The sequence below is a fragment of the Jaculus jaculus genome, chromosome 1 (genome assembly GCF_020740685.1).
Source record: "Jaculus jaculus isolate mJacJac1 chromosome 1, mJacJac1.mat.Y.cur, whole genome shotgun sequence".
NCBI classification, from domain to species: Eukaryota; Metazoa; Chordata; class Mammalia; order Rodentia; family Dipodidae; genus Jaculus; species Jaculus jaculus.
The window spans coordinates 170333833-170352568 of NC_059102.1; the positions used below are offsets into that span (position 1 = coordinate 170333833).

General features: G+C 37.1%; 1 protein-coding gene across 1 annotated transcript; it reads left to right on the plus strand.

Annotated features, from left to right (window-relative positions):
- Positions 1-5736: 5736 nt before the first annotated feature.
- On the plus strand, positions 5737-6660 carry LOC101594421 (olfactory receptor 5B3-like). Its single transcript, XM_004667710.2, has one exon. The coding sequence runs from the start codon at positions 5737-5739 to the stop codon at positions 6658-6660; it is 924 nt and encodes a 307-aa protein (XP_004667767.2).
- Positions 6661-18736: the final 12076 nt, after the last annotated feature.

Sequence of the window (18736 nt, forward strand, 5' to 3'; positions counted from 1 at the left end):
TATGTGTCAATTTAGCTGGATTCATGGCTACTCAGAGAGAAGTGTGCTCTTCTAGGCAGGTGTTTCTCAGAGTCTGATACTAAAACACCAAATTTAGTGAAGATCTACTCTCATCCATCTGAGTTGCCATCATCCAATCCATAGGGGACTCAACCAAACAGATCATAAATTGTGGAAATGAACAGGTCTTCCTCTGACTCCCCTCCCTCTTTCACATACACACACAGAAATTTATCTTTATTCTTGGACACCCGAGCAGTATACTGATCTGAGCCAGACTCTTGGGCCCTTGCTCTTCAAGACTTACATCACCACACATCTCCTTCCTACTAAACACAGATTGAGTTAATCACCACTTTTTGCTGTTCTCCAGTAAGCAGTCTATGCATCTATAGGACCACCCATGTTCCATAATTACATGAACCATTACTCATGCTGACTCCCTTACATGGATGTATATATCCTCTTGATTCCATTTCAGTGGAGAACCCAACTAATGAAATAGCACTTGAGGGATTAAGGATTTAGCTCTGTGACACAGTACTTGTATAGCAAATGCAAGGCTTTGAGTTCAGTTTCCAGTAGCAGAAAGGAAAAATGATACATAAACTAACACTTTGTAATCATAACTAAACATTTAAATTCAGTGTTTGAAAAATATTACCTATTATGTTTTAGTTTCACTACTATTCTGAGTCCTTTTTTGAAAATAATGTTATTAAATGAAATTATATTCTGCTTTTGCATACTTTAAGTAGAGATGTACAAATTTGGCATCTCATATGAATTACAATTTCTCTTTGTCATTTTATTAATCATTCTTATTGTAATTAATTATTTATTTATTTGTGTGTGTGAGAGAGAGAGAGAGAAGAAGAAGAGAGAAAGAATGGGCATACCAGGACCTATATCCACTGCAATCAAACTAGATGCATGTGCGCCCCCTTGTGCATCTGGCTAACGTGGGTCCTGGGGAATCGAGCCTTGAACCGGGGTCCTTAGGCTTCACAGGCAAGCGCTTAGCCACTAAGCCATGTCTCCAGCCCCAATATTCATTTTTACTTTTATTTATTTTCAATCTGTCTTCCATGTAAGTAGGTATTTTATAGGAATTATTAACACTATGCAACTTCTTCTGCATTCTTCAATTTACTGCCTTTGTCACCTAGTTTTTTCTTTTATGCTACTATATAACCATCACACAGTTTATACAATAAAAATAGTGGCTCTTTCTCCACTGCCATCTGATGATGTGGCATTACCATCTAGAAGGAGACTTGCCAGAGCATTAAGCGAGGTTATTACCATGATAGAAAAGAATACAACTGAGGGACAGAGTGCATCTATGTTCAAACAAAATAGCAATAATAATAATAATAATAATAATAATAATAATGTAATAATAATGCTCCCTTGTCCAAGATAGGTGAAATTTATCTGAAATATGTTTGAGAATAGATGTATCAAGGTTCATAAATGAGTATTAATATCTAGCTTATGGTATCCCAAACATGTAGAATTATACTACATTTCATATAAATGATATGCATCAATTTTTCTGAAAATCTTGTGAGGATGACCTGTTGTTACAGTCTCCCGGTTACAAAGGAGAAAATGAAGACAGAGAAGACTGGTATCCAAATTTGAGGGAAAATAAGCTTGATGGTCAGGACAAATACTTAACCACAATACTCTTCTACACTGAGAAAGTTCTGTCTTAGAAGTGTGCAGAGAGCTGTGTGTGCAAATGAAAAAAATGAATCTATCTTTTTTGTTGACAAAAATTATTCCTGAGATTGAACTGTGACAATAATATAGGTGCACGCTGAAGAAGAAAAAAACAATTTGTTCAGGAAGTGGGATTGTCTGTGGGAGGGAGACAACTGTCAGTAGCAGGGGACTAAAGGAGAGGAGAGAGGAGAATCAACAAGAATGAATTATGTATGAAAATATCTTAATGAAACCCATTGCTTTGTATCCCATTTTAAAGACTAGTTAAACCTGCAATTCCAGTTTTATATGTGGTTCTAGCTTCAAATTTCTAGACCTGTGAGTTCAACTTAGAGTGTCTGTAGTGACCAGGCAGGTATAAAGTGCAAAGGAGGGGGGACATGTAAAAGGAAGCGGAACTAGAACACAAGTGATAAGAAACCCGTCTGTGTTGGGAGGGTATACAGTTGGAAGTGGTTAATCATGGATGTGGTGGGAAGATGGACTAAAACTTAAGAGATATAAAAAAGTTATATGAAAACCTACATTTTTATTAGTAAACTTAATAAAACTATGAATAATAGAATGAATGTAACAACCATAAACAGATGGGTAATACTGCTCCTAATACACATGGGCTACCAAAGAATACTATCAATGCCAGGCATGAGCTACATTCCTGTGAGATGTTGGTCAAGGCAGCATTCAAAGCCCCCAGAACAATACTGGCTATTGCTATGACTCATGGCTTCCCTCCACTGTGGAAAGGTAAGACTCCTCCAGCATGAATAGGTCAGGCACCACATCCACTGGTTGCATGACATAGAGAAATCAAGTTGGAACTGAGGTAGGAGTTTACTTCCTGATGGCTAGTTTTCACAGAGACGTCATTAACAAAACCATCTGGTGGTGAACCCAGCATTCTTCAACACTGACCTTCCAGGCAAGACATGCACCTTCAGTGCAATAGTGGAATGATAGTTATGTGGGCAACCACTGTTCTCTGATTTGAGCCCTACTTCAGAATAAGAAACTCATGCATGGTATTGAAACCCTGGTCAAATCCCATGGCTAAGGAGAATGTGGTCCCAGGGAAGGACCTATTATTGCTGTATTACTAAATGAATGTGTGGAACTACATCCACAATATCTTTATTCACTCAGATTAGCTCTGCCCTGTTCAGTAAAGCTTTGTTTTGCTTTATTCCCCCACCCCCCCCACACCCTTAGCATTGAGAGGTGGTCAATATAGACTGGTGACAGTGTTGGAAACAAGTGACTGATAAGTGCTTCATGTTAAAGCATATATATCATCACCTATGGGCTCAGAAAAAAACTAGAGATGGGACAGAAACGATGTTAAAAGCTGTAAGATGGCGAGGAGTACAGTGACACCGTGCTGTCTAGACATGAAATTACCATTGCACTCATGAGCTCACAGCATTGGTGGTTACCCGACCAAGACTATACATGGTGGGACCACTCAAATTCTGTTATAGATAGAAAAGTGGCTCATAATGCTACTTCCCTCTTTGCAGAGCTGACTGTTATTAGTTGTGAGAAGAGAAGGAATCATTGCTTTCTGTTTCACAGCGGTTGGTAGGGGTGGGAAGAAGATAGGGGTAGAGTGGCACTGGGGACATAATGGAGGGCATATCGGGTATATTCTCAAAATACAACACACATATATTTCTCGTATAATTCTATGAAAAGGTCAAAAGTGAATAAAGAAGAAGGGAGAATATTTAAGGCTATTGTAGAGAAGTAAAATAATAATAATTACAAAGATGTTAAATTCCAAGTATGGATAAAAATATGAAACAATTTTAATTGATTGCTCATGGGAATTCAACACAAGGTATTTACAGAAAGCAGTTTGGCATTTTTTATTAAAATAATAAGACCTTATTTAACAAATTAGCCTCATGTTTATGTATTCACTCATATCACATGAAAACAGATGTCTGCTCCAAATTACCTCATCAAATATTTAAATTTGCCTTATTCATAATCAGAAAACTCTAAAATCAGCATAAATATTCTTTAATTGCAAATTGTCAGAGATTCATTACATCCACAACTCTTCCTTAAAAGATGATCCTGTGGATTGACCACAACCGTAAAGTGAAACATGCCGCATGCTGCAGGGTCATGGTCAGGGGCAGTCTAGCAAAGGCAAAGTCAGCTGGGTAAAAAATACGGAATTGATTTCAGAGACTAGTGGGGAGGATCAGTTACCAGAGAGAAATTCAGAGGAGCTGGCTTACTTGAATGGGGTAGTAGATACAGGACTAGATATTTGACAGAATTCTTATAACTATACACTAAAAAGTCTGCATCTTATGGAAGTTGTGAGATAATTAGACCACTTAAAACAATAAATAACAAGTAATGCAAACACGTGTGCACACATAAAAATAACCAACTTGTTGCCCACAGGTCGTTTAATTGCTTCCTCTTTGCAATGTAGGAGAGTCTCCTGGGGGGAGAACTCCTGAGCTCTCTAAGTCCATATAATTCACTCCTGATCTCCTTGCATTAGAGTCCAAGATCCTGATATCACTCCATATCATACCATTTTAGAGGGATTCATGCTTCATTGGTCATTATTTTTTCATTTCAATGATAATTATTGTTAATATATTCATGTCTCTTGATCTGAGAATATGTTATAAGCTCTCAACTATGGCCAGAGAAAACACTGATAGATTAAAAACTACAACTACATTAATATTTTGATGTCTTCTTTTGTCTCCTCCATCATCCATGAAGGAGTTCAGAGGGAGGGGCAGGGAAGGGGGTTTAAAGGAAGGTCGTGGAAGGGTGTTATAATCAAAATACAGTATATTTATATGTAGAAATTGTCAATAACAGATTTTAAAATTTACATTGATAGATACTTTGTTAACTTCCTTAGATTTTCAGTTGCCTCTTTTTTATTGTTTACAATTGGAATCTGTCAAATATTTAGCAGGTGCGATGCCATGTTTGTTATGCTGAAAGGATTAAGGAAAACAACAACTCCCTGAAGCAGAAAGAATGCATAGGCAATTTGGAAATAGCTTTATACTAATGTTTCATCTTCCATTTTTCCCAGTCAAAGGACTTAGAACTTTTGGGCTACTACCTATGAGAGCTGTTGGCTAATACATCACATTCATGTCTAACTTCTAATTTCAATCTGACTGGTCTGAGCTGATGGATTTTTCTCTTCAAGCCAACTGGTAAGCTTCCATGTGTATTCTTACTGATAAATCTAATTATCACAAAGGCAGGGACAGATATACTTTCTGTCAGTTAATAAGTGAACGAATTGTTTACAACATTTTTCCAAAAACCTGAGGTCAGAATGAGGGATAAAGATAAAATTTTCCATCATCAGAAACTTAGTGATTCTCATGATATAACATGATTATTTATGAAAATTTATAAACAGGAAAATGATGTTGTTATATAGATAATATGGTATTTTGATTCTGTATTTACCTACCATAAAAAAACAGACAAAAAAGCAGATATATAAGCCATGAAGAAGACTAAAGAAAAGCTAAAATTATCCTTCTATAAATTATAGACTATCCTAAATAAATGAATATGCTTAGGCTGCATTTTATTTTTTCTCCTAACTTACACTTTTTGAGAGGAGTCAAGGAATATACTCTAAAAATTTTTTGCCATGTAAGGAATTATGGAAGTGTCAACCTTTGCTGAGATCAGAAGAAGCAAATTGACTAACAGATTCATTTCCATGTCAATTTTATCAAGTTATTAAATTCCTTACAACTCAACATATGGATAATTTTTTTAAATAATACAAACAATTCATTAAAATTCTTTCAATTCAGTTGAATGAAAACTATATATAACTAATACATTAAATTGAGTTTTCAAGCCCAGGATTATTCTATAGAATCCTTTACTGTAACTTGTTACTACAAGGAACAAATATAATATTTCTTTTTCAATTTCTTCATCAAACCCTTTCTTTATTGATACAGAGCTTTTAATGATTTTCAGAAAACTCTGATGGAGAACAGGACAGAAGTGACACAGTTCATCCTGCTGGGACTGACCAGTGACCCAGGCCTGCAGGTTCCTCTCTTCACAACCTTCCTCCTCATCTACGTCATCACTGTGGTTGGGAACCTGGGGATGATCCTGCTGATTCTCTTGGACTCCCGGCTACACACTCCCATGTACTTCTTCCTGGGTAACCTGTCTCTGGTGGATTTTGGTTACTCTTCAGCTGTAACACCTAAAGTCATGGCTGGGCTCCTTATAGGAGACAAAGTCATTTCCTACAATGACTGTGCTGCTCAGATGTTCTTTTTTGCAGCCTTTGCTACTGTAGAAAATTTCCTATTGGCCACCATGGCTTATGATCGCTATGCAGCAGTGTGTAAGCCTCTGCATTATACTACCACCATGACAACAAGTGTGTGTGCCTGGCTAGTCATAGGCTGTTACGTCCTTGGTTTCTTAAATGTCTGTATCTACACTGGGAACACGTTCAGTCTTTCTTTCTGCAAGTCTAATGTGGTCCATCACTTTTTCTGTGATATTCCAGCAGTCATGGCTCTGTCATGCTCTGAAAGACATATTCATGAGTTGGTCCTTATTTGTGTAGCCAGCTTCAATATTTTCTTTGCTCTCATAATAATCTTAGTATCCTACCTTATCATTTTTAGCACTATCCTAAAGATGCATTCAGGTGCAGGAAATCGGAAAGCTATTTCCACCTGTGCCTCTCACTTCACTGCAGTCTCCATTTTCTATGGGACCATTATCTTCATGTACCTACAGCCCAGCTCCAGTCATGCCATGGACACAGACAAAATCATATCTGTGTTCTACACAATGATAATCCCCATGCTGAATCCCATGGTCTACAGTCTGAGGAACAAGGAGGTCAAGAGTGCATTCACAAAGATTTTTCTGAAAGAAAAATAATTTTTAAATTTATAACCTTAAGTTTTTGGGATGCACAGCATTTAGGTTTATTCATCTATCTTCTGTTTGTACAATTACATTTCAAAACCCAATTCTAGTTTAAATTCCAGAGGTGCTGCCCTTATCTCTGGAGTAGTGTTTTATCTTGGGGAAAAGGAAACATAATGTCCAGAAACCTAGTACCTATATACGAATTTTCAAAGTTTGGATCTGTTTATCAAAACCTTATCCAATAATTTCTATATTTAATCAATTTCATGCATTTTCTATAATAATTATTATGTTAATCTTTATTGTCAACTTGACTGTGGATACAAATCTCTGCGTATGTCTATGAAAGTGTTTTCAGAAAGTTTTAATTGAGAGAGAAGACCCACCCTGAATGTGTATGGCACCATACTTGCCCTGGAGTCCCAGACTGAGTAAAAGAGAGACAGTGAACTGAGCACCACTCTGTGCTTCCTGACCACTGACAGGATTTTACCAGCCACTCAAGCTCCTGACAGAATGCTTTCCCAGCCATGATGGACTATATCTCTTCTTAAGCTTTGAACCAAAATAAACTCCTTCTTCCTTATGTGGCTTTTTCAGATATCTTATAACATTTTCAGCTACCGAGAATAGTGTGGCAACACATAGCTAACTCCTTAGTAACATGACTAATGATTTTTGGGAAATATTCAGAAGTAGTAAGACTAAGCCCCTTATAAGTTTTAGTTTTAATTTATTTTGGAGAAAATCCCATAATGGTTTTAAGGGTGGCTAGATTAATTTACATTCCCATGAAAAGTTAGTAAGACTTAAAAATATAATCCAAAGATCAACACAGTAAATAATTTTTTAAAACATTTTTGTTTTGAGTCATACATAGCCCAGGCCAGCTTCAAACTCTCTATGTGGCATAAGTTTCCTTGTATTTTTGATTCTCCTGCCTCCACTCCCAAGTACTGAATTATAGGCATGCACCACTACAGCTGGTTTATAAAGTGTTAGTTTAAAAAAATTAAATATGTAAGTCAGTAGCTAGAATAAATGAGAAATTTAGATAAAGTAATTGATAGAAAGAAAAAATCTTAACAGATACCATAGAAATGCAAAAAAGATTCTTAACAAAAATACTAGCAAAGCAAATCTCAGCATGTTACATTTATCCAAGGGAACTATTAGTCTCTTATCTCTGTTTCTCTCTTTGTGTGTGTCTCTCTCTCCCTCTGAGACAGGACAAAGAGGCTCCCTTTTACCATTTCAATTTAGCATACTGCTTGTGAGAGGTAGGAAAAAGGGCATCTATGAAAAAGAGAGAAAGAATAAAGAGATGAAAAAGATTATGGAAACTATGAATGCCAGTGTTTACAGAAGACATAATATTACACAAATAAAGCCCATCAAAAACTCCATTTTAAAGCCTAATGGAGTTCATAAATGAATCCAATGGTGTTACAGGATATACACAAAAAATGAGTAACATTTCCATATGCCAACAGTGGATTACTTGAAATAGAAATCAATAAAGCAATCCCCTTTACAATAGGTAAACAAAAACCTTTCAGGAGGAATGGAGCGATGACATAGTGGTTAAGGTGCTTGCCTGCAAAGAGAAAAAACAAAAGTTTGATTCCCCAGGACCCACATAAGCCAAATGCACAAGGTGGCACATGCATTTTGAAATCAATTTGCAGTGGCTGGAGGCCCTGGTGCTCCCATTCCCCCCCCCCTCTCTCCTCTCTCTCTCTCTCTTTCAAATAAATAAATAAAATAAAATAATCCCTTCATGAATAACTTTACTAAAAATGTGTAAGGTTTCTGTAGTGAAAATTTTAAATTTTAAAATATTGAGTAGAAACCTGAAGCAAACACAATAAAATTGACATGAATATTGGTTTGATGGGTTGGAATAATGAGTCTATGTGTGTAATCTTTTTATAAAAAAATCAATAAAGTTGGAGAAAAGTCCGGTATATCTATTTCAGTCTATAAACTCATTGTTAAATCTGTCAAAACGCAAAGAACTAGAAAAAAATTTCCAAATTGTTTATGGAACAACACAAAGATGGAAAAAAATCCATCTTGAACAAAGAAGGAACAAAGCAAGATGGTTTGAATTGCCTGACTGAAAAATAAACTACAATGATATAGTAATTAAAACATCATGGCACTTGTATATATGCAGAGGCATAGAATCGGGTGAAGAGTGTGGAAGTAAACTCACATATTCTATAGCCAACTGTATATAAGCATGTAAATTGGAGTAAGGATGGTCATTTCAGTAAATGTTGCTGGGAAATTTTAGATTTTTTAAAATATTTTTTATTTTTATTTATTTATTTATGAGAGAGGGAGAGAGAGAGAGAGAGAAAGAGAGAGAGAGAAGAGGGTGGGGAGAATAGGCATGCCAGGGCCTCTAGCCACTGCAATGTATGTGGAACCTGTAGAATTGAACCTGGGTCCTTAGGCTACATAGGCATGTGCCTTAACTGCTAAGCCATCTCTCCAGCCTGGGAAGTTTGAAATTATAAAATACAGAATAATGAACCTTCCCTCTTTGTCCTGCCAGTTTTCAAATAACAACTCAAGATTCTTTAATAACTGAACATAATGCCCCAAACTATGAAGCTATTAGATGAATATATAGTGGAAATAATTCTTGACATTGACATAAGTGAAGAATATTTTTCCTTTTTGGAGAATGATTCCCAAATTGAACAAAACCACAAAGAGACAAATAGAATAACATCAAACTGAAAATATAAGCAGCAAAAGAAAATAACTGACATATTGAAGAGACAATCCATAGGATGGAAGAAAATATTTCAAAACTAAAGACAATTAATGCTGTAAAGTTTGTGGAACAAAAAAAGAAAATCCTTGCACACTGATGGTGGGAATGTAAGTTAGTGCAGTCAATATGGGAAAACTGTAGGGAGATGAGTCAAAAGTTAAGACTGCCTGATAAATGAGCAATCCAACTAGTACACATGAATTCAAAGGAAGGAAAATCAGTATGTAAGAGACCGTTTCACTCTATGTGCACTGCAGCAACATTGACAATAGTTTAGAAATGAAAGCATTTACTCTATCAACGGACTAAGGGATAAAATGTACTACATGAAAACAACTCTATTGGTCAGGGTTCTCTAGAGGAATACAACCCACAGAATGAATGTGTTAGTAAGGGGATTTATTAAATTATTAAATTAGCTCACAGGATAATGGCTAGAGGTCCCACAATGGCTATCTGCAAGCTGGAGTGTCTAAGAATCCAGTAGCTTCTCAGGTCTAGAGGATGTATGTCTGAGCAGTCACAACCTAGCACTGAAGGCCTTGAGAACCCCTGGTGAGTACCTGGATTTCTGCAGAATCTCAGTTCTTATTTCCACAAAGTGTGGCAGCAAAAGGTAGATACACTCTAGTAAATAGCAAGGTCAGACAAGCAAAAGTCACTGTGTCCTCCTTTTTCTTTTTTCCCTTTTTATTTTGCATGTGTGTGTATAATGTGGTATGAATGATGCAATGCTGTGGTATGTGGTATATGCACACATATGTACCCATGTGGTGCCTCAATCTCTCGCCTAAGTTGAGATGTCATTGCCTCCAGAATTTGGACATAAGATGTCGAATGTTACACTCCATTGCTCTTCCAGTGGTTCTTGACTTGTAGTCACTTACTGATCCTGGAGGTTTCCAATATTTTATAAGCTTAGGTGATTCCAGGGTCTTTGTTCCCCTGAGGGATTGAAGATACAGATGTACATAGCCACACCCAGCTATTTATGTGGGTCCTGGGGATCTAAAACAGTTTCTCAGGCCTCTTCAGGCCCTCTTGCTTGCATAGGAAGTACACTTAATAGTTGAGCCATCTCTTCAGCCCTGGAGTTTCTTTAAATATAATTGCCAACCACCAGAGGTCCTACTCACTCTGGTGGAAGGTACTGCTCCCTCCACGAATACTTCCTAGAAATATTCCCACAAACCTGCCTAAGAGAACTGTTTCTTACTTGATTTTTGACAAAGATGACTACAGATAGAAATTAACCACAATAGAAAGTAACCATTGCCCTCATGGACAACTATTCAACCAATAAAATGAGTTAAACAACATAGCTGGAACTGGAGATCTTTTTCTTAAGTGAAATAAGCTATACTAGAAAATTACTGAATGATCTCATTCATATAGGGAATCTTAAAATGCTGATCTCATACAAGTTGGGCATCAAACAATGACCACAGGAGCTTAAAGATAATAGAAGTAATAGAGGGATTAGGGAAGGTTGATCACTTGGTCTTAAGTTGCAAGAAGTTCTGGTATGTGTATTACACCTAGAGTGATGACAGGAAGCAGTAAAATACTATGCATTTAACAAACAAGATAAGATGAACTTATATGCAAAGATCTTGAACAAAATACTGACAAACTGAATCCAACAACACATAAAAACCATTATCCACCTTGATCAAGTGCAATTCATCCCAGGCATGCAAGGGTGATCCAACATATGGAAATCTGCCAATGCAATGCATCATACAAACAAGGCTAAGCACAAAAACCACATGATCATTTCAATAGATGCAGAAAAGGCCTTTGACAAGATACAACATCACTTCATGATCAAAACATTGGAGAGAACTGGCATGGTTGGTTCATATCTTAACATAATAAAGGCTATATGCAAAGCTCCGAAAGCCCAAATAATACTTAATGGAGAGAGACTGGAGGAATTCCCATTAAGATCAGGAACAAGACAGGGGTGTCCACTCTCACCTCTGCTCTTCAATATAGTACTGGAAGTCATAGTTCAAGCAATAAGACAGGAGAAAGAAATAAAAGGGATACAATTTGGAAAGGAAGAAGTTAAGTTAGCTCTATTAGCAGATGACATGATTCTATACGTAAGAGACCTGAGAGCCTCCATCCCAAAACTCTTGAAAGTGATTCACTCTGTTAGCAAAGTACCAGGATACAAAATCAATGCACAACAAACAGTAGCCTTTCTATATGCAAATGACAAAGATACAGAGAAAGAAAGAAGGGATATTGTTCCATTTTCAATAGCAACAACATCAACAAAATACCTTGGAATAACGCTAACCAAGGAAGAGAAAGATCTATAAATGAAAACATAAAAACACTCAAAAAAAAAGTTGAGAAAATGGAAAGACCTCCCATGCTCCTGGATAGGCAGAATTAACATTGTGAAAATGATAATCCTACCAAAGGCAATCTACAGAGTTAATGCAATTCCAATTAAAATCCCAACATTATTCTTAACACAGATAGAAAAAATAATCTCAAAATTCATATGGAAAGGCAGCAGGCTTCAGATATCCAAGCATATCCTCAGCAAAAGAAATACCTCTGGAGGTATCACCATACCTGATCTAATGCTATATAACAAAGCCATAATAATGAAAGCAGTATGGTACTGGCATAAAAACAGGGATACAGACAAATGGAATAGAATAGAGTACCTGGACTTTGGGTCAAGCAACTACAGCTACTTGATATTTGACAAAGGCCCTAATAATATATGGTGGAAAAAAGATAGTATCTTCAACAAATGGTGCACACTGGATAACCATATGCAGGAAATTGAAGCTTGGTCCCCACATCTTGCCATGCCTAGCACTCAAGTCCAGATGGATCAAAGACCTCAACGTAAGACAGAAAACTTGGCTCTTACTGGAAGAAGATATAGGAGGAACTTTCCATGATATAGGAATAGGAATAGATTTCCTGAACAAAACCCCAGTAGCTTAGGATCTTAAACAATCACTCAACCAATGGGATCACATGAAGCTGAAGAGTTTGTTCCAAGACAAGCATACAACAAGAAAAGCCAATAGATTACCCACAGAATGGGAGAAAATATTTTCTCAATATCCAACTGACAGAGACCTAATCTCTAAAATCTACAAAGAACTCAAAAATCTAAACAATAAAAAGTCAAACAACTCACTCACAAAATGGGGCAAAGAGCTGGACAGGCAGTTTCACAGAGGAAGAAATACAAATGGCAAACACACACTTAAGAAAATGTTCCTCATCCCTAATCACCAGGGAAATGCAAATTAAAACAATCATGAGATTCTACCTTCCCCTAGTAAGGATAACAAACAATAAAATATCTAATGAAAATAAATACTGGCGAAGATGTGGAGAAATAGGAACCCTCATCCACTGTTGGTGGGAATGTAAGATGGTACAACCAGTTTGGAAAGTAATATGGAGACTCCTAAAAAAGCTGAGTATAGAGTTACCAATAAACCCAGTTATTCCCTTACTGGGCATGTAACCTAAAATTTCCAGGACTCAGTCCAGAGAGATTTGCTTAACCATGCTTATAGCTACTCAATCCATAATAGCACAAGGGTGAAGAAGATCAACACAAAGAACAATCAACTTCTAACAAATCAGATATCCAGAGACCCAGAGGCTCCCAAGACCTCATCACTGAAGCAGACCTAAAATAAACCCAACATGGCTCAGGGAAATTTGCAAAAGAGGAGATGGAAAGAATGTCAGAGCCACACGTTGGGTCATGACACACAGAGATTTTTCCTCCTACCCATAAGTGAGGGTTAACCCCACAATGCATGACCCATATACCCCAAGAAGGAGGGGTCGGGGGGTGGGGTAGGGAGAAGGCTAACAATGGTACCAACTTGACTGAGTACAAAACTAATTTAAAAAAAAGAAAATTTTTTGAAATTTTTGCCATAATGAAATGATAGATTTTTGAAGAGATAGATGTATTCAACCTAATTTAAACATTGCACAACATATACATGTACAGAAATAGATCATGTAATAGTAACACATAAAGATATATAATATTTATGTTTTTATTTATCAAACACAAAACAGATTTTAAAAATTTATTTTTTATTAGATATGGACATATTTACTATATAACCACACATGTTGGTATCATCCTTTCCCACCCATCTGCTCCTTTTCCAAAGGGGCCCTCCTCATTGGGGATGCAAGTCACCCCCATGGGGATGTGGGTCATACATTATGTGGGTAGCAGTCAGTTGTATGGGAGAGGCAATGTCTCTGTGCAAAATGTCCCAATTTGTGGCTCTAACAATCTTTCTTCCCTCTCTTCCACAAATTCCCTGAGCCATGTTGGGTGCATTTTAAGTCTACTTCAGAGATGGGCACTTAGGAGCCTCTGGATCTCTGGTTTGGTAGGTGTTGAGTGTCCTCTGTGTCTACCTCCTTCATCCTTGTGCTGATATCAGATTCACTAAGAAAGCAGCACTCTTGTTCATTTCCCCATTTCTTCTGTGGTTTCAGCTGGGGCTGGGGTAGAGTGCACTAGGTCATTTACCTCCTCAGGTGCAGCTCGCGTCTGAAACAGAGAAGCAGATTCTCCAATGGAGAGTGAAGTTAGCATTGCTTAAATGGGATAAACATTATTAATTTTGAGAGAATTTAAAGGACATAGACCCTCTTATTGCCCAATAGTGGTGGTGGTGGTGATGGGGCTTGACAAAGGAAATTAGAATCACTATCTGGATATGATTCTGACTTGTTTCCCAGTTCCAAACATGGTTTCCTTTACACTGAGTGAAACTGTTAGCCAACCCACGGGCAGTTGTTACCAACCATGGCTGTGTGCCGCTATTGCATTTGTGTGAGCATGACGTCAGTTTGTTTCTAAGTTGCTTAGACTTTGAGTTGCTTGGATAGAAGTTGACCACTTTTGCCCAGTAGCTCATGTAGTGCCTTCCAGTATTGGATGGGCTAATTTTCTGGAGACTGGCTCTCCTCTGGATTCCAAACAGATCTCTCCATGGTCCATGACAACAGCATTTGGTGTTTTCAGCAGTAGGTTCTTACCATTAGCCTCTCTCTGGTGGGTAATCAAGTGCACTGACAGAAGTCTGTATTGTTTGTTTGGGAGAACTATTAGGTCTCTGTGATCAACAGCTCATTGTGGATGCAAACCACATCCTAGCACAGGGAACTACAGGCCAACACCAAGGGAAAAGAAAAGGAGAAAAAGCCAAAGAAAAAAGAGAAACAGGAGGAATTTAAGGTTAGGCTTCATCTCACCCTCTCCAGGGCCCTTCAATTCAGGTGCTCTCCTAAGGTCCTCTTGAGGGTTCCACCATTTAGTTTAACTTCTCAGATATAGGATTTTATGATACCAGTTCAATTTGGGTTCAGTTTTGTGTCCTCCCCCCAACCCTTCCCTTTCCCCCAAGCCCTACCCTCCCTATTGTCCATGTCTCGAGATGTCATTCAACTTGGGCTGATCCAAGTTAGGAACCACAGATGAGTGAGACCATGCAGCAGTTGCCTTTTTGTGATTTTGTGAGTTCACTAAGAATTATCTGTTTCAAGTTTGACCATTTTTTAATAAATTCCATTGTGTAAATTTTTTATTACTTCTAAATAGAATTCCATCATGTTGATATATGACATCTTTGCTATCTATTCATCCAATGATGGGCACATGGGTTGAATCCAATTCTTAGCTATTATGAAGTGAGCAGCTGTAAATGTGTTTCAGCAAACATCTCTGAACTGAGATGCAATAACAGGGTTTGTTGGTAACCCTACAGTCATCCTTTTCAGTAGTCTCCATATTGATTTCCATGGTGCTTGTACTAGCTTACATTCTCACCAACAGTGCATGAGTGTTCCTGTTTCTCCACATCCTCGCCAACATTTGTTTGCATTTGATTATTTATTTTTAGTATATTTTATTTTTATTTGTTTATTTACCATAAATAAATGAGAGAGAGAGAGAGGGAGATAGGGGAAGCCAGGGCTGACAGCCACTACAAACAAACTACAGACACATGTGCCACCTTCTGCATCTGGTTTGTGTGGGTCCTGAGGAATCAAACCTGGGTCCTTTGGCTTTGCAGGCAATTGTCTTAACTGCTAAGCCATCCTTCAAGCCCTCATTTAATTTTTTCATGTTTGCTATCCTTACTGGGGTAAGGGGGACTCTCATAGTTGTTTTAATTTGCATTTCCCTAATGGTTAGGGATGTTGAACATTTTACTAAGTGTGTGTTAGCCATTTGTAATTCTTCCTCTGAGAACTCCCTATTTAGTTCTCTGCCCCACTTTTGGAGTGGATTGTTTGATGTTTTTATTGTTTAGTTTTTTGAGTTCTTTGTAGATTCTAGATATTAGGCTTCTGTCAGTGATAACTGGTGAAGATTTTTTCCCATTCCTTTGGTAATCTACTGGCTCTGTTTATGGTATGTTTGCCTGTGCAAAAGCTTTTTTGCTTCATGAGATACCACTGGCTGAGTGCTTGTTTAATTTCCTGGGATACATAGGTTTTGTTTAGGAAGTCTTTTCCCTGTCCTATAATGTGGAGGGTGCTTCCTATTTTTTCTTCCAGTAGTTGAAGAATTTCAGGTCTTATATGGGATCTTTAAACCCTTTGTACTTGATTTTTGTGTACAGAGAAATGAGTGGGTCTAATTTCATTTTTCTACATATGATCATCCAATTTGTCCAACACCATTTGTTAAAGATACTGTCTTTTCTCCAGTCTACATTATTGGCAACTTTGTCAAAGATTAAGCAGCTGTAGTTACTTGACCTAAGGTCTGGGTCTTAAATTTTGATTCATTGATCCATGTTTCTGTTTTTATTCCATACCATGCTATTTTGTTGCTATAGCTTTGTAATATAGCTTTAGATCAGGTACAGTGATACTTCCAGATTTTTTTTTTCTTTTTGGATAAGGATATGTTTAAAAGCATGAGGCCATCTGCCATGTCATATGAATTTTGAGATTATTTTTTCAATCTCTATGAGGAATGATTCTGGTATTTTTATTGGTATTTCATTAAATGTTTATATTGCTTTTGGTAGAATTTCAATTATCACAATATTAATTCTACCTATCCAGGAGAATGGGTGGTCTTTCCATTTTCTCAAATCCTCCTTGATTTCTTTCTTGAGGTTTTTTAATGTTTTCATCATATAGTTCTTTTCTATCCTTTGTCAGTGTTATTTCAAGGTATTTAATTGTTTTCATTGCTACTGAAAATGGGACAGACTTAATGATTTCTTTCTCTGTGTATTTGTACTTTGCATAGAGAAAACTTACTTGATTTTTGTGCACTGATTTTGTATCCTGGAATTTTGTTGAAGGCATTTATCACCATTAGAAGTTTTGAGGTGGAGACTTTCAGGTCTTTTATATATAGGATCATGTCATGTACAAATAGAGCTAACTTGATTTCTTCATTTCCAATTTGAATACCTTTTATTTCTTACTCCTGTCTTATTGCTTGGGATAGTACTTTTTGTGCTTTGTGAAGAGCAGTGGAGAGAGTGGGCACCCCTGTTTTGTTCCTGATCTCGGTGGGAATTCCTTAAATTTTTGCCCATTAAGTATTATTTGGACTTTAGGAGCTATATATATAGCTTTTATTGTGTTGTGATATAAATGGTCCATGCCTATTCTTTCTAGTATTTTCATAATGAAGTGATGTTGTATTTTATCAAAGGCCTTCTGTACATCGATAGAGATGATCATGTGGTTCTTATGGTTCAGTTTATTTATGTGGTATATTGCATTGACTGACTTCAGCAAGTTAATTCATCCCTGCACCTCTGGGACGAAGCCTACTTGATCATGTGGATAATGCTTTTGATATGTTATTGAATTTGGTTTGCAAGGATTTTGTTCAGTATCTTTTCATCTAAGTTCATTAGGTTTTAGTAGGCTTCTCTTTTTAATCTCCATGAATGTGATAGGTTTGTTTAGGAGATTAATCTGTTCTGAGTTTAGTTTTGGTAGGTGATATGTGCCTAATAATTCATCCATTTCTTCCAGAGTATTCAATTTTGGGGAGTAGAGGTTTTAGAAGTATGCCCTGATGACTTTTCCAGTTTCATTGATGTCTGTAGCGATCTCTTTTTTTTTTTCATTTCTGATTTTGTTAATTTGAGACTTTTCTTTTTTGCTTGATCACCTTGGCCAGGGGTTTGTCAGTCTTGTTTATTTTTTCAAAGAACCATCCCTTTATTTCATCAATTTTTAAAATTGAGTTTTTACTTTTAAACTTATTAATTTATGCACTAATCTTGATATGTCTTTCCATCTTGAGCTCTTTGGGTTGGATTTTTCTTGTTTTTTTTAGTGCCTTTAGGTGGACAGTCATGTTGTTGATTTGGGATCTCTCTTTGTACTGAAGACATTTAGGGCTATGAAATTTCCTCTTATGACTGCCTTCATTGTGCCCCATAAATTTGGGTAGGCGGTGTTTGCATTATCATTCAATTCTAGGAATTTTACAATTTCATTTTGGATTTCTTCCATGACCCATTCATTGTGTAAAAGTGTGTTGTTTTGCCTCTAGGAGCTCATGGAGTTCTTGATATGTCTCTTGATAATGTCTAGCTTTAAAGCATTGTTATCTGACATGATGCAGGACATTACTACAATTTTCCTGAATTTGTGAAGGCATGCTTTATGGCCTAATACATGCTAACTTTTGGAGGAGGTTCTGGGGGCTACTTAGAAGAATGTGTATTCTGTGCAGTTGGGGTAGAAAGTCCTGTAGCTCTCCGTTAGTCTAGTTGATCTATGATGTTATTGAGCTGTATTATTTCCCTGTTGATTTTCTGCTTGGATGATCTGTCTATTGATGATAGTGGAGTATTGAAGTACCCAACTGTGATGGTATTTGTGTTAATTTTTGTTTTGTTGAGTAGAATTTATTTTATATACTTGAGTGCACCTGTGATTGGCACTGTGGTGGTTTGATTCACGTGTACCCCATAAACCTAGGTGTTCTGAATACTAGGTTACCAGCTGATGGAGACTTGGGAATAATGCTTCCTGGAGGCAGTGTATTTTGGGGGGTGAGCTTATGGGTATTATAGCCAGTTTTCCCTTGCCAGTGTTTGACACACTCTCCTGTTGTTATTGTCCACCTGATGTTGGCCAAGGGGTGATGTCTATCCTCTGCTCATGTCAGTGTTTTCTCCTGCCATTGTGGGACTCTTCCTCCAGTATGTAAGCCACAATAAACCTCTTTTTCTCCCAAATCTGCTCTTGGTTGGGTGATTTCTACCAGCAATGTGAACCTGA